Source organism: Echiichthys vipera (assembly GCF_963691815.1).
Source record: "Echiichthys vipera genome assembly, chromosome: 16".
Taxonomy (NCBI): domain Eukaryota; kingdom Metazoa; phylum Chordata; class Actinopteri; order Perciformes; family Trachinidae; genus Echiichthys; species Echiichthys vipera.
The window spans coordinates 15,987,965-16,013,952 of NC_139841.1; the positions used below are offsets into that span (position 1 = coordinate 15,987,965).

The window sequence follows — 25,988 nt, forward strand, 5'->3', positions numbered from 1 at the left end:
GTATAGACAAGGAGACGGAGGGAAAGAGTTGCAGCGGAATTTTCCATAGGAGCCGACACAACATGTGACCCGTCTGTCACTTGGACACTGTACTTAAAAAGACACAGAGAATGAACTGGCTGAAAATAATAATAGTTCAGTGTCATATCCATTGTATCTCACTTGACTATGTTTCTGTCTTTGTATCTTCCCTTTACCAATTTTATTCTCATTATAAGCTTATTTTTGCTCTCACATGTTGAATCAGGTCATTTTTAAAGAGCAGAAATATCAGACAACCAAATAAAAGCATTCTACTTGTAAATTGCAAACAATATTGTGTCAAGAAGATTGTCATATCTTTATAACTATACTAGTTTTGTACAGACATTCATGATCCCTAAAGTCATTAGGATTCCCAAAATAAATCCTAATGACTTTGGCGATCCCTTGACTTTTCTTCATGTGCAAATAGCAGGTCAAAGTTTTCATGTATCCACTTATAGATTCATATCTACCCAATGGATGGAACGTTTGGTCGACACATTCATGATTTTTTGGTATAATTTCTCTTGGTTTATGACCAAATACCTGCAAGACTGAAAACATTTCCATCAGCCTCAGCTGTAGTTTGTATTCAGTGCTAAATAACAATTGTTTGCATGCTAATGCACTGAACTAAATACAGTGTCATAGAGCAAGTAACGTGGCTGAAGAGTCTTACTGTTGTTGCTGGACACTGGCCTTGTCTCTCTGCCTACAAGGGACATTGCATATAGTACAGTATTTATGTTAAACGCAGTTCTAACTCTACTCATAGCTGCTTCCTGAGGAGATTCTGCCAGCTCTGACTCAGGAAAGTGAAAAGTGTCAATGATCCATTCAATCATTTTTGTTGATTGAATGGATCAATCAAGCATACGTACTATGATTACGTAGTTATCATACTACGTACTCATACAAATCTATGAGTACGTATGTACACATACTGTGTATTGTTTGTGTATCTTTCTGCTGTTTTGTCACTTAGGTAACAGTCTCCTGTATTGTTTCTCTTTGCCTCTGCAGGTATTTCCTACAAACAACTCACAGTCGGTGTCCCCAAAGAAATCTTTCAGAATGAACGTCGGGTGGCGATTTCTCCTGCTGGTGTCCAGGCACTCATCAAACAGGGCTTCAATGTCGTCGTGGAGTCCGGAGCCGGAGAGCCTTCCAAGTTCCCTGATGAACAGTACACCCAGGCTGGAGCAACAATTAAAGACATTAAAGATGTCTTGTCATCTGATGTGCTGGTTAAGGTAGGATTTAAGTGAAGGGTGGAGGGGAATTGATAGTTGCAGTACTTGACAGTTCACCAAGCCCCCCCACCAAGATATTTATCCCCCCATCCAAAACTTTTTCAACCAATATCTCTGCTTCCAGGTGCGCGCTCCTGTTTTCAACCCCGACTTGGGTGTCCATGAGGTGGAGCTGATGAAGGAAGCGGCCACTTTAATCAGCTTCATCTATCCAGCTCAGAACCCCGAGCTGATGGACATGCTGTCCCAGAAAAAGGCAACTGTCGTGGCTATGGACCAGGTGCCCCGAGTCACCATCGCCCAGGGTTACGATGCACTGAGCTCAATGGCAAACATCGCAGGGTATGTGCACAGTGACTTCGGGGCGGGGGAGGAGGAGGGGGCAACTTGAATGACTCGTTGATAAGATTTTACTGTCTGTTTGAATATTTTTACAATGTCTTAATTGAACATATTTAAACATGCACATTTCATATGTATGTCCTTATTGCTTGACGTTTCACTCTCTCCATGTTTCTCTCTTGTGTTATTTTTCCTCTCTCATCATTTCAGGTACAAGTCAGTTGTTCTGGCAGCTAACAACTTTGGTCGCTTTTTTACTGGACAGATCACAGCAGCGGGGAAAGTGCCACCTGCAAAGGTGTGTAGTACGAGTCTGTGTTTCTGTATTAAGCCTCTCTCTTGATGCCGAAGAATAGAAGTTTTATGGTCAAAGTTAATGTGTCCTAGTCAGTCTTAACATACATGCCGCATCCCAAACTATTTCATGTGTTTGTGAATAGGTTTTGATCATTGGAGGCGGTGTGGCTGGGTTGGCAGCAGCCGGTTCTGCCAGAGCTATGGGTGCCATCGTCAGAGGATTTGACACCAGGTTTGTTTTTGATATTATACTATATGTCTGGATTGCAAATCGAATTAATAATCTCTTTGAAAGATTCAATTGAGTACAAGTGCAGAATTAGATGAAATTAATGTTATTTACCTGCTACTATGATCAGATTAGTTAAATTTGAAATGAATGACAACTGTAATGGCAGCAAGCAGTAAAGGCAATCCTGCAAAATGTGTTTTGGGACAATGAGTTGATAATAAAGGAATGACAATATTTCACAATATCCGCATGATTTGATTGCTATAGATTATAGCTTCAGTCCTTTTGCGGCGAACAGACTTACATTGTTTTAATAATCATGCCATCAGCAACTCCGTTACTCCAGCAGTGTAGCAGATATATTTTCCCTCTGCCTGACTAAGAAGTCACCTCTCCTCCCTCTCCCAGAGCCGCAGCTTTGGAGCAGTTTAAATCACTGGGCGCAGAGCCACTCGAGGTGGACTTTAAGGAGTCAGGAGAGGGTCAAGGAGGCTACGCCAAGGAAATGTCAAAGGAATTCATAGAGGCAGAGATGAAGCTGTTTGCTAAACAATGTCAGGAAGTGGACATTGTCATCACCACTGCTCTTATCCCAGGTATGCACAGACAAACGTTTGACTTTGAATGTGCAAAAAGTAAGGTGAACAAACAAAATTTTGTGGAATATCTGGAAAATCACAAAATGTGAGACAAGTATTCTGGGCAGATCATTTAGAAATAAAAAGGAACAGTCGGGAACATTTAAAATAATTAGAGGAACATATTTTACAACAGATTCACATTTGTTCCATTACGCCGTTGGTTTCAGTGTTTTTTTTTTCTACATAGTCAAGTATCGACAGTAGCTGCAGTGAATATGTATCACTTCTTGGGGAAAGTAGGTATAATGCCTATGATGTCTGTGTTTCCATCATAGGTAGGCGTGCACCCATCCTGATCACCAAACCAATGGTAGAGAGCATGAAAGATGGGTCAGTAGTGGTGGACTTGGCTGCTGAGGCTGGAGGAAACATTGAGACCACAGTACCTGGAGAGCTGTCTATTCACAAGGTCAGCGCACGTACTCACTCCCCATACCAAAAACACAGAACATGTGTGGTTACTGTTGATTGTCTTTTAAGGGTATTATGTTTTTTTTTGTTTTTTTTAGGGAGTGACCCATATCGGCTTCACAGACCTGCCGAGCCGTCTGCCCACACAGTCCAGCACTCTCTACTCCAACAACATCACTAAATTGATGCGGGCAATCAGCCCTGACAAGGACAACTTTTTCCTGGACGTCAAGGAAGAGTTTGACTACGGGACCATGGATCACGTTGTCAGGGGATCTGTCGTCATGCAGGTACGTGGCCTAATGTGGCCAGCAGCAGCCGAAACAAACACTTGTGTATGTGTACATCTGAGATGTCACACACATTTCTCAGGTGATACTCGAGTTGCAGCACAGAAGAAAAAAAAAAATTCATCATCCATGCAGTTATAGACACTGTCACTAGGTGTCACCCTAAGAGCAAACAATCTTCTCACACTTTCAATTAAGAGCATCTTTACCATTCCCAATAGAGTCATGTCCCATGAATAAACCTTATTGGCATTAATATGATAACAAAGATGCACACAGAACAAAAAAGACATGGCAAAGATAACCTCTAATATAAGAGTCATTGTGCATTGCTCTCTGCTTATTTAGTCAGAAGTAGATTCCTCATAATTTTTACATAATTGTACTAAAATGTTCCTATATAGCAAACACTTTAGCTTAGTAGTAAATGACTTCTAAATTAGACTTGTCAATACTGTTTTACACCTTAATAACATTTGCATAATGTTATTATAACTTCAGCTTTCAATTTTTTTAATGACTTAATTATAAGTTAATTTGTCCAAATTAGAGTCATGTTACTTGTTTGGAGACACTATTTGTTTTGGGGTATTTGTTAATTCATTACACTTTAGAACTTGAATCATCTGAAGCCTTTATCTGTTTTATAAGCTCCAAATAATGGTTTGCTCATGCTGTTCTAATATCACAGCCTTAACATGCAGATTTAAGATAATTGAATTTCTGATATTATTGGCCACTATTGGCTTGTTAAAAAATGTACTGGTAAAGGGACATCTGATGCTGCCTAAGGAAGAACAATGAGCTTAAAACACTTAACCCAGAGCAGCTGCAAGACCCTTTTGTGTTCTCTGTGCCTTTAAAGTACCTGCATACAAGCACACATTTCTCACTTTCACTTTTCTTCTAAGAAAGGCTCCCCCTTTTTCTGTGTGGTTATTTAGGTTTCACAAGTTCATTTCTCATTTCCAGTTACATTTTTCTGCAGATGTAATGTAAATGTTTGTTAGGTAAAAGAAAAAAATAGTACAATTTTTTTTTATTTTTACTGTTGTTGTTGTTTTAACTCTTGGATGTGGATATCAGTACTGGCCTTATATCTCTTATATCATGTATATGTCCTAAATCATAGATCATTGGAGACTGTGTTCCTTTTTTTTTGGAGCAAAAAGATATATTTCCATTCGTAATTTGACTCATGATCTGATCCCAATAATGATCACACATCTAAGAAAAGTCTAAATGCAGATATTTCTTACTGTGCTAACTTGTAATTTGTTTGCTTACTTTGATCTTGACAGCAGAGTCTAATGTTTCCCATATTTATAAACGCAACAGAGGACATTGTACACCATCAGGTGATGAGATCAGGGAATAAATCGAAAAGCCAAGCCATTAATATGGTGGTTAGGAAAGATTGATTGAGCTATCCGTTTGTTCTTTTTTCCCTCCTCCTCTCTTTCCCATCATACCATTCTTTGTTTTTGTCACCTCCAGAATGGAACGAACCTGTTCCCCGCTCCCCAGCCTAACAAAATGCCTGTTGCCGCTCCTCCTAAACCCAAGTCCGTCCAGGAAATTGAGAAAGAGAAGGCTTCACAAATCTCCCCCTTCAGGGCTAGACTCACTACTGCTGGCATGTACACCGGAGGTTAGTTAAATGTGCCCTTAAATTTAGATTTGCTTGATACGTACAGAAATCTGAGAACTTGAACGTTTTAAAGGGACAGTTTTTCATCTTACATGTAGAGCTATTGATCAATCTATATTGTTTTGGTGAGTTGCCCAGTGTTCGAGATATCAGCCATAGAGATGCCTGCCTTCTCTCCAATATAATTGAAGTAGATGGCCCTTAGCTGGTTCTCAAAGCATCAAAACAATTATATTTTTTAACTCAACAGCAATGTTTCTTTCCAGAAATCATAGCCCGGGTTACTAGAGATAATCCACAAACCTGGTTGTGAGTAGTTTTGTGGAGGAACTATTTTCTTTCTACCGAACTTCACCTGCCAACCGTATAACTGCGCGGAAGGAAAACTAACCGCAGACCAAGTTTGTTGTCGATTGTAGCAATTGGGAAACAGCAATGACCCATAAATGTCTTTTAGCTACCAACAATAACAAATATCAACAAAAATATTCTAGCTAATAGTTTGAGAGCTAGCTAGCTCAGTGAGTTAGCTAATGTTACAGCTTATCTGAGGATGACGCCATTAATGTTTGCGCCTTACTACCATGAGTATGCTTCCTTTAGCGCAGTGATACGGTTGGTGGGCGTAGTTTGGTAGAAAGAAAATAGTTCCTCCATGAAACTGCTCACAACCTGTTATTGTATGATCATGTATGTATTTTTTTGCCGTTTTGAACACGGCAAGCGGATAGACATCTAGTTCCATTATATTTGGAAGAAGGTAGACATGGCTACGGCCGATATCTGTGGGCAACTTGAACCAAAGCAATCTGGACTGATAAATAGCACTACAGGTAAGAGAGAAAAAATGTAATTTTAATTTGAGTGAACAGTTCCTTTAAGGAAGGAGGTCCACCAGAAGGTCAAGCATAGGTTAATAATCAGCTTTTTAGGTCACTGCTGGAATGTGAACAAGAGGCGAGAAGTGACACACACACAGACACCCTGTTAGTGTCAGGAAGTGCGCGTTGTAAAAAATAGTGTCACGCTGAGTGTGCGTTTGAAGTAGCGCTGTAGCGAGTGGTTCCCATGGTGTCACACAGCGCTCTGTGAAAGTGCGCCACATGCAGTTAATGTGGTTCACACATTGTTTAGGTGCTTGAGTAGTTTTCTACTTAACACCGCCACAGAGCGGCTGGTGCTGGCCGCTCTTTCTTGAGAACTTTCTTTGTGCTGGTTACATGATTATTAGCGTGGCACGTTACACAGTCATTTTGGTCATTTTAGATTGATTGTCATAGATATTGATAGCTCATGTTGCTACACCGGACAGTTTGTTACACGCAACCAAATGAAACCAGACAAATTGCTATTTGACTGATAATTATACCCGTCTGTGGATGTAACAGGAAAAAAGGACATCATGGGTGGTCAAGTTCATACCACATCTTGCAGAAAAGAAAATGTGCTCATTGTTGGGGAATATATGCTGTCATCTCTTTGGGCTCATAACGCATAGATATATTCAAGATGGCACAAAGGGTTAAAAGCAGAAGTGACATTACACGTGTTATGGGGACATAAGCCAAAAAGGTTTGGGAACCACTATACTGGAATAAAAATGTCTGATTCTAAATGTACTATACATCAAATGTTAATTATCTCAGTTGTTTTTACTTTTATTTCAGCAAATTCTGCCACCAGATATACTGTTCAAGCTCTCTAGTTTTTACAATAGCTCTCTTTTAAATTCTTCAACCAGGCGCTGCCACCCTGCTGGGTCTGGGTCTGTCAGCTCCCAACGCCGCCTTCACTCAGATCGTCACCACCTTTGGTCTGGCCGGCATTGTGGGATACCACACAGTGTGGGGAGTCACTCCGGCTCTGCACTCTCCACTCATGTCTGTCACCAACGCTATCTCAGGTTAGTTGTGTTTTAGTGTGTCTCTTTACAAACACCTCTCAGTATAAGGCAGGTGTCATATTAAGCAATAAATTGGATGATAAATTTGTATTTATACGTCAGCACTGGGAGTTGCCCTTCTTGGGCTTGCTTAACTTTCATATATTCATCTTGATCACTCACAGTATGATTGTTTCTGGATACATGGGCAGGACTTTATATAGATTTGGACTATTAATTTAAGGACGGCTTCACCCTCAAAATGACCATTTGACTATAAATTCCTCACTGACAGTTGCCTTGAATGCTTGAGGAAAATGTCATGTGCCTCCACAGTGAAGAATCAAAAAAAGGAGAAAAGTCTTGATGCATTGCAGAAATAGGGGTCCATATTTAACAACAGCAAAACTAAATCCAAACGTCCTTCTAAAAACTCTCACACAACCCCTCCATTATGATCCAAGTCTCCATTTTCTAGTCGTATGCTCAGTACTTCCTAAATGCATGTATTTTCGAAATGTTTTTAGTTTTAACAACACTACTGCATAAATAGTCTCCAGCTTGGTAGGCTTCTTGGACAAGCAGCGGAGAAGTAGCTAAAGTAGTAATGTTTAAGGGAAAAAACTTGCGCAAGTTGTGTTTGAGTTTGTAAACAGATGTTTCGATATAGTTTTGCCGTTGTTAAACATAGGCCCCTATTACTTCAGTACATCAAGGCTTTTCACTGTTTTTTTATTTACAGAGGAGGCATGCGACCAAAACAAAGTTTTCTTATCGGAATTAAAGGCAACACTCTGAGTAAATGATATACAAAAGGTCATTTTGAGGCTGAAGTATTTCTTTTAACTGCAAACTTTGATGAGAATAAATAAGAATTATTAACACAATAGAAGATCATTTTCCTCGTAGGCACTAACACCTGAGTATTAAATTCACACTAGTAGAAAATATAATTAAAATATGTAACACACAGCATAAAATATCCAAACCATACAGACAGAGCTAGAGATCAAACATTTCACATGTCTGTCCATCAGATCTCTCTGCAGTCACACTGTTGCTTTTCAGAGTCCAAATAAAAACTTTAAAGATTGTGTCCTTATTGTCGGCTGCCGCTTAACACAGTGGGGTTAAGAGGTTAGAGAGGTAAGTGCATGTGTGTGTTCTTGTGGCTTTGATCACTTTCAAGACCCACACTGGGGTAGGAAGTAACACAACGTCGGGGATCTTTGAGGGTCAGGGAAGTCCTTTGCTCGTTTACTCGAGCTCACAGCCGGACATGAGAGCTCGGTCGCGGTGCCAGCAGTGCAACAACTAAGAGACAGTTTTCACTTCCTTTTTAAAACTTTATTACCGACACCTTTACCCTTTTTTTCACATTCACATCTTCACACCATCTTACTGACCTTTGGGTTTGTGCTTTTTTAATTTTCTGCGCTGTCTTCTTGAAGTTCACAATCTTGTATGTCAGATTTAATCTTTCGAGAGCTCACCATTGAATATCAAAAGAATATAAAACTGCAAATGAAATAAATGAAAGTTCATTTAAAGGTTTTACATTCTTCTCTTCCCTCTCTCTATCCTGCATCTGTTGTCCTCCTTCTCCTCCTCCCTGTTCAGGTATTTTCCTTTTCATATTTGGCGTTACTTTATTACATTACCTTTTTTTTCTGCCACTGACTGACTTTGGTTATGGAAACATTGACACCAAAAGAATTCTGTTGTTGTGCCAGGCATTGTAAAGACACACACACGCACACGCACACACACAATCATTCACAGACATGAGGGAATCCTATTGGAATTTAGTGAGGCACAGTTATATTCTATTCATGGGATTATAGAGTTACAACCAGTAGTGACTCTGCTGGTGGGTCATCCTAAAGTCTTCAGACACTGGTCTCATATGCAGTAGCTCATTGAGACACATCTTTATATCGGGTGTCTGATAGAAATGCTTTAATCTACTTGAGAGCGCAGATTCACTGTCACACCCCTGCCTGTAGACCGGTGGCTGATGTTTGTCACAGAGACAGACCTACAGGACATTGGCCCACCCAGTGTATGTGTGTGTACGTGTCATAGTTGGTGTGTGCGTGTCCACTGATGCCTGTTGGCTTTCTTTCTGGCTAATCTATTAGTTGTAGTGGCCAGGCTTGCCTTTGATCTCGGTGTAACTGTACCTTCTTCTTTTTTTTTTTGATCAAGTAGCTTGCAGAAAAATAGTGTGCCTCATTTTGAACGCTACAGATGAGATGGCAGTGTGTCAAATGCATATTTAATCAACATTTAGGTAACTACAAGTATCAGAGAAACACAGTATTAAAGTACTCGGATTTGAACCACAAAACCTTTTTTTGTTTTTCTTCAGTCAAATCACATATCTACCCAAACCTTTTCAGTAAATCTAAACTACATATTATTTAGCAAGACAAGGCTTTAAGGGACCATTCTTTGGCAGTGGATACATGAATGTACACTAAAAGGCTTAAGTGAGCACCATATTCAGTAATCAGAGATGCACTGACTGCACACAGAGGCCAAATACATAGTGCTTTAAGGCTTCAACATCAACATAGACTGAATTGCAGACATTAGTTAGATTGAAAACAGAAATTTGCTTTAAAAAAAAGAAAAGGAAACCATCCAACAACCCCGGGTGGGTCTGGCTGGGAACCCTTGTTGTATGTCGTTAACATCTACCTTTTCAATATATTTTAATGATTTTAGATGAAGAGATTCCTGGGACAGCTTGGTAACATTGCAAAATATGTATTTGAAAGCATACAGAACGAGATTGCTGATCAGATATGAGCTGTATAGGGGTAGATATGCACATACGAGTTAACCTTACAGACCCTGGCATCGGAGCCAACTTGAAGGATGTAGCAAAAACATGCTGATCATTAGCCTACGCAGAAAATTCAGTGGCAAGAACCCAAAATACAAATGTTTCGAAAGCTTCATGTAAATTATGTCCTTATTTTTAATATGCTCCTCACAAACAAATGTAGCGAGTTTAGTGCTGTCTGTGTCTCTTTTTTGTTGCAGTGGAAAATTTAAATTGGCCAGTATTTACGTAGTAGAAGTTGTGAAATGATGTCTGGCAGCTTTTGAAACTTGCTTTGTTTAGGAGCCGATATACACACTGGATTATAAAGTTGACTTTGTTGGAGGGGAAGAAAAAAAAGGAGACAAGTGAGAGAAGGTCAAACTTTGCACTTGTCTCATTTGAAATTTCAAACCAACACTATAGACTTCAAGCACCAACATGCACATGCGCATACTCTCTACCTGCTAGTCAGCGCAAATCGTGCTCAAACACAATTCCGTGTGAATGCAGGCTCCCGGGGTGCTGTGTGTTGCATCTTACTGCCTGTAAGTCATTACAGGGTTGATGTTATCAAGGTTTCCTGAGCCTCTTTTGGTAAACACACTCCCTCTCTTTCTTTCTCCTCCTCTTTTTATCTCTAAATCTTCCTATTTCTGACCTTTTCCAATGTGGGAAGCAGACGGAGTATTCTAAGCTTAACAAGACGACTATAAAATGTCTGTAAATGTTAAGATCAGTTTTTTTATGACTGATTATTAGGCTTTCTCTTTGGTTTGTGCTCTTTTATATTTAAACATATAAAACATTTAAATAAAAGATGCAATATACTGTATTATTTACAAGTGAATGCAAATTGTGGAAATTGTGGCTATGGCAAGGTTATATACACAATTTGTACAAATCTATCCATTTGTAGGCATAAAGTAGTAAAAGACGCAAACATAGCACCCATCTGTTCCATAAGAATAATGCATCAGTCAAACTCACACACACTCACTCATGCACATTTATTCATAATATATGCAGGTATATACAAACACTATCATTAACGGACTAATAGCATACATTTATTTTCAGTTTTTTATTTTAGGTTTCTACGAGAACATCTTTACATGCTTTAATGTAGAAAAACACATCTTTCTTGTACTTTGTCTGATCATACCTGTATCATAATGAGGAAAAAAAAAAAAAGACATGGAAATTTCACTTTTTACAATGCGGAACCTTTTTATTGTTTTTGTAGCATCTTCACCGAAGGTTTCAATGTCTTGTATAATAATAAACTATCAAAGAGGAGGTTCAGGAATACTAAAATGTCCTTGTTCTGCAGGTCTGACTGCTGTGGGTGGTCTGTCCCTGATGGGAGGCGCCTACACCCCAACAACTACTGCTGAGACACTGGCTGTGCTGGCTGCCTTCATATCCTCGGTCAACATTGCTGGTGAGTCACCCACATATAGACACCCTCTCGGTGATCCCTGCCAGTTACAGCAACCTTTAGCCAATAAAGTATCAACTCAGGCCGAAGATTGAAATGTTTTATGTTGATTGTACAATAACATGCTTTTGAACCAAGTTTCGCAGCTGCCCTCTCTACCCACCTGCTCACATGAGTGTCTCTGGCTCGGACCACACACATTCATCTCTGCTATTCCCCTTAATAATTACCCATTATAATGATGAAGTGTTCCTGGAGTCATTATAATACTCATCACTCTCTAATAGTCCTGGGAAACGGAGCGTACCTCCAGGGCCGAGCCATGAATTTGTTTTAATTTCTCCTGTTAGCTCAGAGCTAGACACCAGGGGAGACTGGTTGACATGCATGATGGATCGGTTCAGCCTGTTTGTTAAAATACACTGAAGCTTCTCTCAGTTTTATGTGTGCGAGATGCAGGGCACCACAAGATTTTAAAGTTCGAGGCAAGACCGTGAATCCCGCCACTAATCCCGGGCCCTCTAGGCTCTGTGGCATTACTCTTCAAACCACCCATTAGTCTTTTAGATTTCCCTTAACGAAAGCATGCTAAAATACCACAGCCTTTATAGACATACCTAGTTTCATTTTTGATCTTCTACATGGGTTCATTTCCACACGCACATTTCTTAGTGGTTCACCACATTGCCCATAAACTCCCGGGAACAGAAAAAAAAACATTCCATGGAAAGGGACGAAACACAATGGTGAAATTTAGCTCTACTAAAACAGACCTTGAAATATTTTAGTCTGTTTTGGAGGAACAGGGCCCTTGCTCGTAGCTTCTTGTTCTGTGTTTCTCTGCAGCCGTAAGAGGTGGGAATGCACGGAAAACACCTGCGTCTGCTGAATATCTGGTGCTAAATAGGTTCCATTTTTCAAAATCCAAAAGTCAGTGTCTGCTATCACATTCCTCATTTTCCTATTATTGTACCAGACCACTCATTACACTTATTGAGCTAAATCCTATTAATAGCTTTAATTTATAAGTGGCTTAAAATGAAATTACATTGACCGCACAAAACAGATGACTAATTGTGATTTTAGGCACACTTTGAGCTTTTAATCACAATGTATTATTGCCAAAATAACTGTGATTCACCTTAAAAATTGCCCTAATACATACTGGAATCACTTGACCTTACATTTAGTCAAGAAACAAATATTTTGCTGCTGAGTCAACACTGCAGCAACAAGTGTCTTGCTGTTTAATTCATTTTGATTGATTTGGTTAGTCTACAGTACTGATAAAAAAAAAAAAACGGAAACCCGAATACCTATCCAACGAACGAATCTCTGCATCGTCAAATACTTGTCCAGCCAAATATGTGCAAAACTACTGGCATTCCCTTCACCTCAAAACTTATTAGTGCTAATAAGCTTATGTTAGCCTGCTAAAACACTGAACTATGATAGTGCTACTGTGCGCAGTAGAGCTTTTCAGAGCTGCTAGCATGCAAGGTTTCTAAATATAGCGCCAGCAGATCCATTATGGGTATGAAAAACAAAATGACCCAAAGTCATCAGGAGTGGGTTCTGGCTTTACATTGTTATAAAACATGAACATTCCTCCACATTAATATATTGACTCAGAATGGTTAGCAATAATATTAGTCAGATTATGTTACATGTTTTAACTAGGACAGTCTACCACTAAAATTACATGAACTTGTAAGAAACGGGTGCTTACCTCTGGTTCACCCTCTTTATATATGTATGGGTGCATGTGTGTGCTTGTCGCTACACTCAGGCCAGGGGGGGAAAAAGGGAGACATACACACGGTAATGTGATCTCTTTTCCTGTAAAGCAGTGAGACACTGTCTGGTCCCAATTTGACACTATTGAGGTTTTCTACTTGAAATATTTACACTGACATAAAGTAGACTCATTAAATTCCTAACATTGGTTATTGGGCTTGGCAACTGTTTTTAGCTATTGGCCTTGAAACACCTGTTGTCTAAAAATAGATGTTTTTCATGTATTTCAGGTGCCTTGACTCCCTGTCTTAACTTCCCTGCCCCAGTTGCTCTTACTCTCTTTTTTGCAATCTCTCACTTTTTTTTATCTTTAGAGTTTTTTTCTATATTGCTTTTTCTATATATATTTCCTGTAAAGCAGCTCTTAAACCTGATTGCGTGTGTAAATACAGGTGTATTAATTATCTCACCCAGGTGGTTTCCTGGTGACTAAGAAGATGTTGGACATGTTCAAGCGTCCAACTGATCCTCCAGAGCATAACTACCTTTATCTGCTTCCTGGTGGTGTCTTTATCGGTGGCTACGCTGCTGCTCTGCAGTCTGGATACAACATTGAACAGGTGCGAGAGAATGTTTAAGCCATGTGTTTTCCCAGATGTAGTACAGCACCCCCAAGCAAATCATTTGGCCTTTTTCTCATCCTGTGGTCCCTCAAACCCTGTATTTAATCTTATTCTGTTTTCTGTCTCGCACCAGATGATATACTTGGGCTCCGGTCTGTGCTGTGTTGGTGCTCTGGCCGGCCTTTCCCACCAGAGCACAGCCCGTCTGGGTAACGCTTTGGGTATGATGGGAGTTGCAGGCGGGATCGTTGCCACTCTGGGTGCCCTCAAACCGAGTCCGGAGCTCCTTGCACAAATGAGTGCAGCCATGGCGATAGGTGGCACTAGTGGTGAGTCTGTGTTTACTTATGAGAAAGAGAAGGCAGACTTACAAGCAGTCAAAGGCAGACGAATGCAATGCTTGCAAAATTGTGTTGTAGCAGATGTTAGCAGACATTGTTTTTTTTATTGTCTGTATGTGTGTGTATGTGCATGTATTCCAAACTTGGCCCAATTAAGCAGTGGGTGTGCTGAGTGCAGAGACATCTCTGTGATGTTTGCATCAAACACAACATGACTAACTCCCTGCCAGACTCAGGAGGTCTGTCCAAATGGTCAGCAGCATGCATTACTCACTTTGTCTCGCTCATTTAGGACAAACTGATCATTCAAATGCTAATTGTTCCAGTAAGAAAGCGGAAAGCGGGAACTAAACTAGCCTGACAATGCTTGTTTTCAGGTACAGGAACATATTGTAAGGCTTTCTGCAATTTCCCAAACAGGCCTCATGAGCAACACCTGGCTCCTCAGATGGACCCACTTCCCAGCAGTCGTGCATGCGTGCGTGCGTGCGTGCGTGCGAGTATGCACACGCGTGTATGCGCCTGCTTGTGATTTACATGTTATTAGTGTATGTGTGTGGCCACTACACTTTCTTTATTTGTAATCCATCCATCCATCTCTCTCCCTCCCTCCCCCCTTTAGGTCTGGCCATCGCAAGGAAGATCCAGATCACTGACCTGCCCCAGCTGGTTGCTGCCTTTCACAGCTTGGTGGGGATGGCCGCCGTGTTGACCTGTGTCGCCGAATACATGATCGAGTACCCCCACTTCGCCACAGACCCTGCAGCCAACCTTACCAAGATCGTCGCCTACCTCGGCACCTTCATCGGCGGAGTCACTTTCAGTGGCTCTTTGGTGGCATACGGCAAACTGCAAGGTGAGAGAGGCACAGTCGTATATATCCTTAAAGGGGAACTCGTCCCATTTTCAAAATTCATACATGTTATTCCTTTTGTCAAAGACAGTCCAAAAATATCAGTAAACATGAACAATTTGTATAAATGATAGTCTGGAACTGCTCCAAAGAAAATGAATTGCGACAGACTTAAAGATGACACTAAGAGCACATTTTCTCTTTCAGAACTGTGAACACAACAATAGAATAAAGCTCATTTGTGTATTAAAAATAGAAAACAGTCATTGTTTATGGAGCAGCTCTAGACTTTATACTTGATGACATCCCAAGTTTGAGACTCTGGTTTCTGGTTCTGAGAGAGAGTCGCTCATGTTCACAAATATTGATCAAACTTTCTGAGGCCATGGAAATAACATATTGGAATTCTTTATTTAGGCCTTGTTTCCTGCAGGGCAAACATTTACCCTTCCAGAATGCTAATGCGGGAACAGCACTTGCATTGACGATGTTAAGGTTTTATAAAGTCATCACATTGATAGGTAGACAGAGAAAAGTCCTTAACTGCATATTGAGCATGCACGCGTGCGTGCGTGTGGTATTTGACACCAAACACACACACATATATATATATATATATATATATATATATATATATTTGGTATTTTAAAGGAGTTATTTTACATGATTCACATTGAAAGACCTTTTAAATTGGCTCCAAAAATGTCTATCTCTCTTGTTGTCTTTGTTACTGTTTTTAGAAATGATTTAAAACAGTTTTATTTTATTCCATTTTATATACAACTGCTCAGTTCTTTTATTACCTGAGTAATTGTAAACATTTTAATTCTTTGTCTAGTCCATAATCGCCAGTTAGCTGAGCTTAGTATTGCACTCTAATATTTAGGGGTTATAAAATGAACATGTTGTGTTTATTGGTGTGAATAAGCTTAACTCAAAACAGGTTTAATAGCATATATTTTATGTCAGCTTGGCAGCACCGTAGTTATCAACAAGAGAAGGTCTGATGCTTCACACCCACTGCTGCCTGCTGTGAAGGGGGGAAAAAAGAGGGGGGAAAAATGAGTTCATCAGGTTCATGTGCTGGCTCCAGTCTTAGCAGCCACACTGTAATTTCCATGTTGACTGCAAGTGTTTCATGAGGACAAATTATGCATGAACATGACATTCCGCTAATGACTAGTCTCAGGTTGTGGCTTGCTGAAGGTTGATCTAACACTATACAAGTTCTGTTTCCGCTGTTCACAGCTGATTGATACGTAAATACAAGTATGTTTATATGTGCAATAATTAGTGGTGTGTTTTAAATGTCTCTATTGAATCTTTTCTCTGTGCAGGTATTCTGAACAGCGCTCCCCTGATGCTCCCTGCTCGTCATGCTCTTAATGGCACTCTTATGGCGGGCAGTATTGGTGGGATGATTCCATACATGCTGGATCCCAGCTACACCACAGGCCTCACCTGTCTGGGGTCTGTCTCTGCTCTCTCCGCTGTCATGGTAGGATGTGTGTGTGTGTGTGTGTTAGTGTGTTTCTAGGGTCTGTTTTTTGCACTCTGTCAATAGTAAAATCTGCACTTAAAAATTGCAGATGGGAATTTTCTTCTGTGCTGAGAGAAAGAAAATGTAAGAATGCTTTTAAAAGACTTCAATATACACCAGGAATGTAATGTAATATGTAAAGGAATAAGTAGCAAAAGTGATTTACAAAAAAAACCTAAATAAGAGGCCCCTTGCACAGGTAATAGTAACAGTCTAACATTAAATGTTGCCTTTGTAAAGCTGCCAAACAAAGATGTGCATGGTCAGCACTATAATATAGATATTTTGTCCTTTGTAGTTCTAATAAGTCAGTGGCTGGTCAACCTCTTACGTGAGTTTAAGAATATACAGCAAGTCAAGCTACTTTTTACATCTGGAGAGTTTATTCATCGTTTAGTTATTAAGGACATTTTAGTTCAGTTGGTAATTGTAACTGAAAGCTCTGCAGAGCTTTTAAAAAAAACTAATTTCAAGGACATTTAAGCTGAAAATGTGACATATTAGAACTGTGGGTGCACAATAGTATCCTATGAGTGTTTACTGTTATCAAAAGATAAAACATAAATCAATGTAAATCAAACAGTCTTTAGAGATACTGTAGTTTTGATAGGCATTTGGTACGTGAAAAAAGATCATAATCTGGTGAATCCATGCAGAGCAGGCAGGGGCGGAGAGCACACATTAATGTAACTACTGTAAAAAGGGAAAAAAAATAAGTGTATGCACAGTGACGTGTTGCTTGCTTTCCATATTTACATGCGTTGGTGGCAAAATTAGCAGCTGGAGTCAGTCCCATAAAAAATGGCTAGTGGTTCCCTGTAGAAGTCAGATGGATAATTTTTCAGTTTCAGTGATACATGTATTAGTTTAAAATCAGCCTCTAAAGGATGGTATAATGTTTCTTCTATTGTAAGTTAAGAATAATCTATGATGTTCACCTGTGCACGTTGAATAAGAATGCGGAGATGCACAGATGGTGGCAGGACAGAGAACAAGTGGATTTAATTGTGAAAAATATAAGTGAAGCTGGAAAGTCTGTTTTCCCGTCATGTGGAAGAGAAATTGTGGTTCTTTTCTCCCTTAGCGATCACTTTTCTTCTTTTATAGTTTTCACAGCTAATCTGATTACAGCATTAGATGAAACCCCTGGTATTTTCTTCTTCTCTCCTTTTTAGGGTGTAACCTTGACAGCTGCTATTGGAGGCGCTGACATGCCGGTGGTGATCACCGTACTGAACAGTTACTCAGGCTGGGCCCTGTGCGCTGAGGGCTTCCTGCTCAATAACAACCTGCTGACCATCGTCGGGGCTCTCATCGGGTCGTCTGGAGCCATTCTGTCATATATTATGTGTGTGGTGAGTGGAGCACAGTGTTAAGAACAACAAAAAAAAAGACTGACATTGTAGTGCTGCTCCCTTGAGTCTCAGCATCACTGTTGTTGCAATAGATGTGTTTATCAGTTGTTCCTCTCCTGTCCACCAGGAGGGACTCTAACTTTACCACAGTAGAGTCCCCGTTCTGAATAAAAATGTGTTGGGGTTTTTTTGTCAGGAATTTTCCCTTTCAAAATTCCACATATTGCTGTATTTTGTTGAACAGTTATTGAAGTGAAAGCAAAAGGTAAAAAAAGAAAAAGAAAATACAAAATAAGTTTTCCCCCCTCTCAGGCCATGAACCGTTCACTGGCTAATGTAATCTTGGGAGGCTACGGCACGTCTTCCACCGGTACAGGAAAGCCCATGGAGATCACAGGGACACACACAGAGGTTAACGTGGATCAGACTGTTGAGATGATTAAAGACGCCCAGAGCATAATCATCACTCCAGGTAACACACACACACACACACATAAATACAAATGCACACACACACACACACACACACACACACACACACACACACACACACACACACACACACACACACACACACACACACACACACACACACACACACACACACACACACACACACACACCCTTTCGGCACACACTTCAGAGGTCTTGTGTGCGAGTGGAAAAACATGGTACTTTGCCTTTCCAGTCACTTTTTTTTTTCAGCATAAGCGAAGTGTGTGTTCTGTTTATTTAACCTTTTCTTGACCCATGTTACATCACCATTTTGCTAGGCTAATTGACAAGTCATGGTAGAGTGGCCACACACACACACACACACACACACACACACACACACACTCTTGGATTTCTGTGTGGTCGTCAGTACCAGGTAAATAGACATTCTACAGTGCAGCATATATGTGCAAGGTCAAGGGAAAATGAGATGGAATGAGGGTATGCTGGGTTTATGTTGACAATTCAAATACTACGTTCAAAATTGGCTTCTAGTTCCTTTTTCAGGGTTAGAGTTGGAAGGGTTCAACCTTTGTTCCAGGTACATGGTTTTTTTTCTTCCTTTCACATGTTTTCAATATTTGACTGTAAATGAGGGTCTGAACCTCCCCCTAGAGCAATGGTCCTTGGTGCTGCTGTCCCTAAACCATCATTTTTTGGCCCGGTGACATTTCAGTCCTCTCGCCAGACTGTTCAGTTTCCAAAGAGTTGTTTTACTCATGTGGGTACATGTAAACATAGACTAAAGGCATCCAGCCTGCAAATTGGCGATTCCAGTCCCAGTGCTGAGTGTCTATATACAAAAAAACTAACTCTTCAGAGGAAACCTCTGCAATTTACAAGAATTAAAGTGGTCACATGGTTGAGAAGAGAATAAAAGTGGAAAAGAAGTGATCCATGTAGCAGCATCCAATAAACCGTCTTTTTTTTTTTTCTTACTTTTTTGAGACCAATAGAAGACAAAAAGGAACGCTTCTGACAGCTGAAACCAGAAACAGGCCGAAGATATTTTTAGTTGGAAAGAGTGGGGAAAAATGAGAGAGCGGAAATGAAAAAGTTTCTTTTTTTTTCTCAGCCTTTTCTCAAACGTTCTACAAACAATACCACACCGAGTCGAGACAAATAATAAAATGCCAGACACGTCTTTGGAGGATTAAAGCAAAACATAAACCAGCCGATAGAATAAGTAGAAACGTATAACAGAACCACTCAAGGTCATTTTATAAAAGATACCCAGTCAGTATAGAAATATTTCTCTCTACAGGTTCCACGTTTGTATGAATCGTTGGTGCAAAACTAATCTGCTGTTGTGCAAACATCTATAAAATAAATGACCTACCAAATATATCTATTAAAATATAATTGAGTTAGCCGATGTACATAATACGTACATTTTTGCTAATGGCGTTAGCTTCGAACACATATTCTTCTCTCTACCCTTGTAGTGAGCAGTCAGACTAGTATTGTTAGCCAGTGCCGGCTTTAAGTCAGCCTCCTTGTTTCCATTTTTACCAAGTCTCCCTAATTGGAGCCGTCACAGTCACTTTGCCTGATTGACATCTGTGGAAACGGTTAAGACTCTGCCTGATAACCATAAGTGTTTTCCTGGCCTGTCTAGCCCATCGCCGCATGGCCTGCGTCCACTTGTTTTTCTCATAGGAGAAACTCCAGAGAGAATATTGGAAGCACAAGGAATGACAGAACTGTGATTTAGAGAATAAAAAGAAAACCATTAAATAGTTGAGCTGAGTCAACCATGTTTCTTATAGTGTTTTGCCCTCTCCTTTCTCTATGCTGAATGTGATACCTTGTCATTTTGACTGGTGTGATGCAACAAGACAGTTTGACGTGTTGTTGTGACAAGGCTAGTAAACACCACTGGACCGTTTGACGTGTGTTTGTGTGTGTGTGACGCCGTGATAAAAATCAAGTCCCACACACCAGCAATATTAAACGTGAAAGAAGTCTCAGGCTTGGAGAAAAACACACACTGTGTATAGAATTCATTGCCAGATCTCTACTAAAAGACAAGTAACATGATTTATTACACATCATATGTAATCTGAATGTTTAATATTAAATGCATGGTTTAAAATATTACAGTTGGTTAATGGTTATTTCAAATAAAAAAATATTTGAAAAGTACTCTTTTGCCACATGAAGTCATTCTTACCTGTTGTTTTAAACTCTCTTACAGGTTACGGACTCTGCGCTGCAAAGGCCCAGTACCCCATCGCTGAGTTGGTGAAGATGCTTATAGATGCTGGCAAGGATGTCAGGTAAAGACATTATTACACTAACTCATCTTCCTAATGCCAAGTGCCCACTACACGTCTTTAGGCCTGATTTTCTGCTCGCCTACAGCTTTTGGAGCTCCACAGATAAAAGCCCCAGATCTGAGGCGAGTCAGGGTCGGCGAGGCTAGCAGCTCGCCGTTGCTAGCAGCTCGCCGTTGCATCGCAGACACGCTCCAGAAATCTGGCAGGCTAAATATCTGGAGCTCTCAGGGATTCCAAGAGCGAATGAGAGGGCAAGACACAGGCTTAGGTGGAAACCAGGGGTAGGGGGGGTCGCCCTTAATGATAGGAACGTTATTGTATGTGCAGCCGCAGACGGATACTGCCGCCCCGTGGACAGGTGAAGCAGCGGGGAAAAGCTCAACTTCCGGCTGGTGGAGAAGCCGCTGCTGCTGGCTGCATTGTCACAGCCCTTGGGGTTTGATACAGACCCACAAAGCATCCTTGAGTGTCTGTTTCGAACACACAGTGCTTTCAACTGTAAACCCATCCGCAGCAATATCGCCAGTCTGTGCAAGTTGTACAACTTTAAGTCCCCAGACAATAGACGGCAAGATGTGTACTGTGGTTTGAAGAGTACAGCAAACTGACAACTTTGAAAGTCTTGTAGTGGGAACTTGACATCAAATGTACATTGAATGAATTGAAACTACAGTAAGTAGGGTATCTCAGGCAAGCTATGTGACATAAAAAGTCGACTGTCATTTTTACGGAGGGATATTACTTTGATAGATAGAAACAGTATGGATGTACATGTAGATTCAAATAAAAGGACATTAAGTCACAGACAGTAGTACCCAAACTAAGCCATGAAGAACAGAAGAGTTGTGGTTTTAGGCTTGATGACAAGAAGGTTGGGACAGGACAGATAGGAAGAGACCTGTGTGCGAAGAAAGAATGAGAAAAAGGAAACACGAAAGAGAGGAGAGGAAGGACAAGGTACAGCGGAAGCTTGGGTAATTGTCCTGCCTCAGTCGTTTGATCCTGGCTGTTGCAGCTGCTGCTACTTAGAGCATTTGTACATGATTAAAGGAAAGTGGGTGGTCAGAAATAAAGTCACCCTGATCTCTTACTCTTTCTGTTTTTCTCTGTTCTGTATTCTAATGCATTCTCTTGATTCGTCACTTGTCTTCTTACTCCTCGTATATGCCTGTGTAATCCTCTTCCTCAGTCTGAATGAACTATATATAGTTTTATTCCTCTTCCTCATACCCTAGACAACACGCTTCCGCTTCCCTCTCTAAGACCAAAGCCTTTTACATCTTTCGTCTGTCCTCTAATGCATGTAGATTATATGGAATTACATGAAGGGCAGAAAATGACTTTTTCAATCGGCAGCCACAGTTACTAATAGATCCCAGAACCGGCAAGCCGTCTGCACTCTGAATCCACCCTAATTCGCAGAACAAATACAAAATAAATCTACAAATGGTGGTGGGTCAGACAGAGCCAGCCACCAGAATTCAGTAGGCTGGTGTTAATTTCCTACTCTGATTACATGGCATGGCTAATTGAGTTTGAGAGCTGTGTAAAGCCAGTCCCACACTCATAATATGCTATATAGTGGAGGATTGCAGTGGGAAGTGTGTGTAACCAGACTATAATTAATCTCAACCCCACTTGTCCAAAATCTCCATTTTAATGTGCGTTTCTCTGCCCAACTCTATTTCTTTTGATCCGATCTCCCCTCTCCCTGATTTAGGAATGTCAGGTTTTACTTAATGGTGGTTAATAACCAAGACTATAGAGGACGGACAGTGTTAAAGTACTCATTTGATTTTGTTTTCAAAGGTTTGGTATTCACCCTGTTGCCGGCCGTATGCCTGGTCAGCTCAATGTGCTCTTGGCCGAAGCTGGTGTCCCGTATGATATTGTGCTGGAAATGGAGGAGATTAATGAAGACTTCCCTGGTAAGATCCACTACATTTACATACTGCTTAACTTATACAACCAGGATAATTGTCACCCAACATGTCTGACTTTGCCAGTGCTATGGAATTTCACACAAGCTAGTTAAGTTAACACAGGCTCAAATTAACTAGTTGTTCATAGTTCACAATTTTGAGTTTTTGAAAGTTCACAGTCCCAAAAAATGAACAAGTTCATGTTCATTTCTTCCATTTTTCTTGAAATGAGTTGCTCAGAGCTGTTCTTTTTCAGTAGAACCTCCCTCTAGATGCCTCAACTGTTGTTTCAAATCTGTTGATGATGTGGCTTTTCAAACCCTGCAGGCATAATTTGCATAAAAATGTGTGATTTTTATTTTTTTCTGTTGGAATCTGTACTGATTTGTACTTCAAATATTCATATGAACTTGCTCCAGCAGTACCGGCAGCTGTGTCTGAATTGCCTGTTACACTTGCAAAACCATGGTTGATTTTCCCTCCTGTAAAAATGCGTAGCACCCTCTTTCATAGTTAGGGTAGGGGATATGGTTTACTTCGGGTTTATGTAGGGGGAAACGCATATCAATCGGGTGAATACGCTACAACCCCCCAGCATGCCAGTTGTGGTTAATCCTGAGAGACTGAAGGACGCTGACATTCACAAGTCCCAAACGGTGCTCGTCTGGTACTTTCATGCATAACACTGGATTTTGCTGCAGATTTTTAGAGAGTTGTCAGAGAAGGCAGTTGGCGATTGCAAATATGGAGTTGTAATTAAATTCTTGAGGAAATAGACTTATTAGCTTTCTTGCCGAAAGTGAGATGAGAAGATTGCTACCACTCTCATGTTTGTATGCTGAATACGAAGCTAGAGCCAGCAGACAGTTGGCTCACTGTGAAGACTGGAGGCCAGGGAAAAGACTATCACCACAATCCAAATAAAAAATAACAATCTCCTTACCAGCACCTTAAAGCTCACTAATCAAAATGTTATGTTGTTGGTTTAATCTATACACAAATCAAAAATGACAAGTTGCGGTATTATGGGAGGTAAGCTGGTGGAAATATTTCTTGCCGAGTCTCTGCAGGTTACCTGGCAACCACCTCAAAGTGACAGCAAGACTACAGCAATACGACTTGGTAACTGAAATACGCAAAAGTTTGGATTAGGTATAATGTCATGAAGTCAAAGGCCAAGACAAATAAATCCAGTAAACATGAGGTAAAAGGAAAATGATGAGGAGATGTGTCTTCTGATTTGAGTTTGTTGGGTGTCCAATCAGAAACTGACCTGGTCCTGGTGATTGGCGCCAATGACACGGTAAACTCGGCCTCCCAGGAAGATCCCAACTCTATCATTGCTGGTATGCCCGTGCTGGAGGTCTGGAAGTCTAAGCAGGTGAGCCATCTGGTACATTCATGTGTGATAATGAGGTTGTCCTGAAGCCCAAAAAGATAAAGAGGAATGTAAGATTTTACAACAACTGGACTGGACTTTTTATCACCACAACTGAATGTAGGAGGCCAGACCCGTAGTGGGGCCTCCATTTGAAGATACACGGACGCGCGCGCGCACACACACACACACACACACACACACACACACACACACACACACACACACACACACACACACACACACACACACACACACACACACACACACACACACACACACACACACACACACACACACACACACACACACACACACACACACACACACACACACACACACACACACACACACACACACACACAGGCGCTCAGACTCACATACATAGACACAGACTGTTACATTTCCAGGTGCAGTCCCATCCTGATCCCATTAGTGGTGACTGTGTCGCTGTGGAATGACGACATTCGGAGCATCCCACTGGCACCGCTCCGAAATCTGGGATTTATACACAGCGCTCCCACTTGTTTCCATACACTTTTCCCCGGGGAAATCAAAGAGGACATTCTACCTAACCACACACACTCTCATGGATGCACACAGAGACACACATACAGGTGCACAGATAAAAATCACACAAATGCTTTTAAGTAGTCAGTCATAAGTGCCCAGTTATGCATGCATGATTCATGACATAAACTACTTTTACATACACTTCTTTTTTACTTTTGCTGAGTCAAATTTAAAAGTAATAATAATAAGTCACTGTCTAACACGTAACATGAGGTTATTTTAACTATAGTCTTAATTACTACGAGGTTTCCACTTTCAAAATCAATACAGAGGTCGTTGAGGAGGAGAGAAGGGCTGGGATGAGGTGGAAATATCTGGTTTTATTTAGAAAACTTGGCATAGTTTGAAACAGAAATTGCATATCCTAAAAAAATGTTTTTAAAAGCTTCTTCTTCAGTATCTGAGCATCCAATTTTAGCGGGTGTGTATCTGCGTGGGCATGTGTTTGTGACTGTATCTCCTCCCTGCTCTAGGTTGTTGTGATGAAACGTTCTCTCGGTGTGGGATACGCAGCTGTTGACAACCCCATCTTCTACAAGCCCAACACTGCAATGTTGCTAGGCGACGCCAAGAAGACTTGTGATGCACTCCAAGCCAAGGTCCGCGAGTCCTAGAGCCAGTAAGGCAGGCACCTCCAGTAATGGAGCGAGGAAGGTCGAAGACAATGAGTCAGTCCCCCCCCCCCCCCAAAAAAAATCTCCACATTAAGATAATCTTTGTCTGATTGCAACTCAGCCAATTGAGCAAAGATGATTTCGGCACACCCTACCTATCATCTACGAATAAGAGAAAACTTGGAACAATGTTTTTCTATTAGTGCTCCCACTGTAGTAATGTGCAAAGATACAGATTTACAGGCACTTATTTTATTTCTAGATATTACAGGAAGGGTAAATTAGCAAGTTGCATGTAGGCTGTGTAATCTAGGGAGCAACTGGCAGTGTCATCGTCATTGCAGGTGCCTATATTAATGTATAACAATCAGACATGTAGATGCAAAAACAGATATATGAAGGTAAAACTTAAGGGAAAGAGGTATGAGAGAATGGCTGTAAGCGCTCATGTTTTTCAACACGGTTAAGAGTTTTCTGCCACGTTTTCTCCCGTTTCCTTTTCATATTGTAAGGTATTTTGGTGTTCCCTTTGATAGATCAATTTGCTCAAATGCTAATGTCGCACCTTCCTTTCCTGTACAGGCAAAAAGAAAAAAAGCAGAATAGTGCAACATTTTTGTAAAGTTCTTTCAGTTCCAGTTTTATACGGTATTGAGAGATTTTTGTATTTGGTCCAATAATTCAATAGAAAGTCACATTTTAGAAGCCATAGCCAGTCCAAATCTAGTCATGCTAATTGCTTTTTTTCTTTTGTGTCTCCATGTGTCTTGTGACCTCCACCCGTGCCTCTAGTGCAGCGATCAGACATGGATCCATAAACATTAAAGATCCATTCAAAAACCTTGCCTATCAAGCACCTAATGCAATAAACCAAATTGATCTGACCTTTTTTTGTTTTAAGTGTGAGACCACAGCTGTCATGCAGTGCTAGTAAAGACTGTACTACTCCTACAAACCCTTGTAGCTCTGATAGCTGAATGGATT

At 40.6% G+C, this 25,988-nt stretch overlaps 1 protein-coding gene across 1 annotated transcript in view; it reads left to right on the plus strand.

The window, feature by feature from the left end:
- nnt (nicotinamide nucleotide transhydrogenase) overlaps window positions 1-25,065 on the plus strand; it is a 30,349-nt gene extending 5,284 nt beyond the window's left edge. Inside the window, exons 3-22 of the mRNA XM_083929211.1 lie at window positions 1,048-1,277; window positions 1,402-1,619; window positions 1,830-1,917; window positions 2,060-2,148; window positions 2,557-2,744; window positions 3,065-3,198; window positions 3,299-3,490; window positions 4,988-5,141; window positions 6,883-7,044; window positions 11,187-11,297; window positions 13,506-13,651; window positions 13,788-13,983; window positions 14,618-14,851; window positions 16,186-16,346; window positions 17,564-17,743; window positions 18,056-18,215; window positions 20,436-20,517; window positions 22,327-22,445; window positions 23,705-23,820; window positions 24,864-25,065. Of these exons, the coding sequence (XP_083785337.1) occupies window positions 1,048-1,277; window positions 1,402-1,619; window positions 1,830-1,917; window positions 2,060-2,148; window positions 2,557-2,744; window positions 3,065-3,198; window positions 3,299-3,490; window positions 4,988-5,141; window positions 6,883-7,044; window positions 11,187-11,297; window positions 13,506-13,651; window positions 13,788-13,983; window positions 14,618-14,851; window positions 16,186-16,346; window positions 17,564-17,743; window positions 18,056-18,215; window positions 20,436-20,517; window positions 22,327-22,445; window positions 23,705-23,820; window positions 24,864-25,004 (3,101 nt within the window). The 3' untranslated portion in view covers window positions 25,005-25,065. The remainder of the gene's footprint in view (window positions 1-1,047; window positions 1,278-1,401; window positions 1,620-1,829; window positions 1,918-2,059; window positions 2,149-2,556; window positions 2,745-3,064; window positions 3,199-3,298; window positions 3,491-4,987; window positions 5,142-6,882; window positions 7,045-11,186; window positions 11,298-13,505; window positions 13,652-13,787; window positions 13,984-14,617; window positions 14,852-16,185; window positions 16,347-17,563; window positions 17,744-18,055; window positions 18,216-20,435; window positions 20,518-22,326; window positions 22,446-23,704; window positions 23,821-24,863) is intronic.
- Window positions 25,066-25,988: the final 923 nt, after the last annotated feature.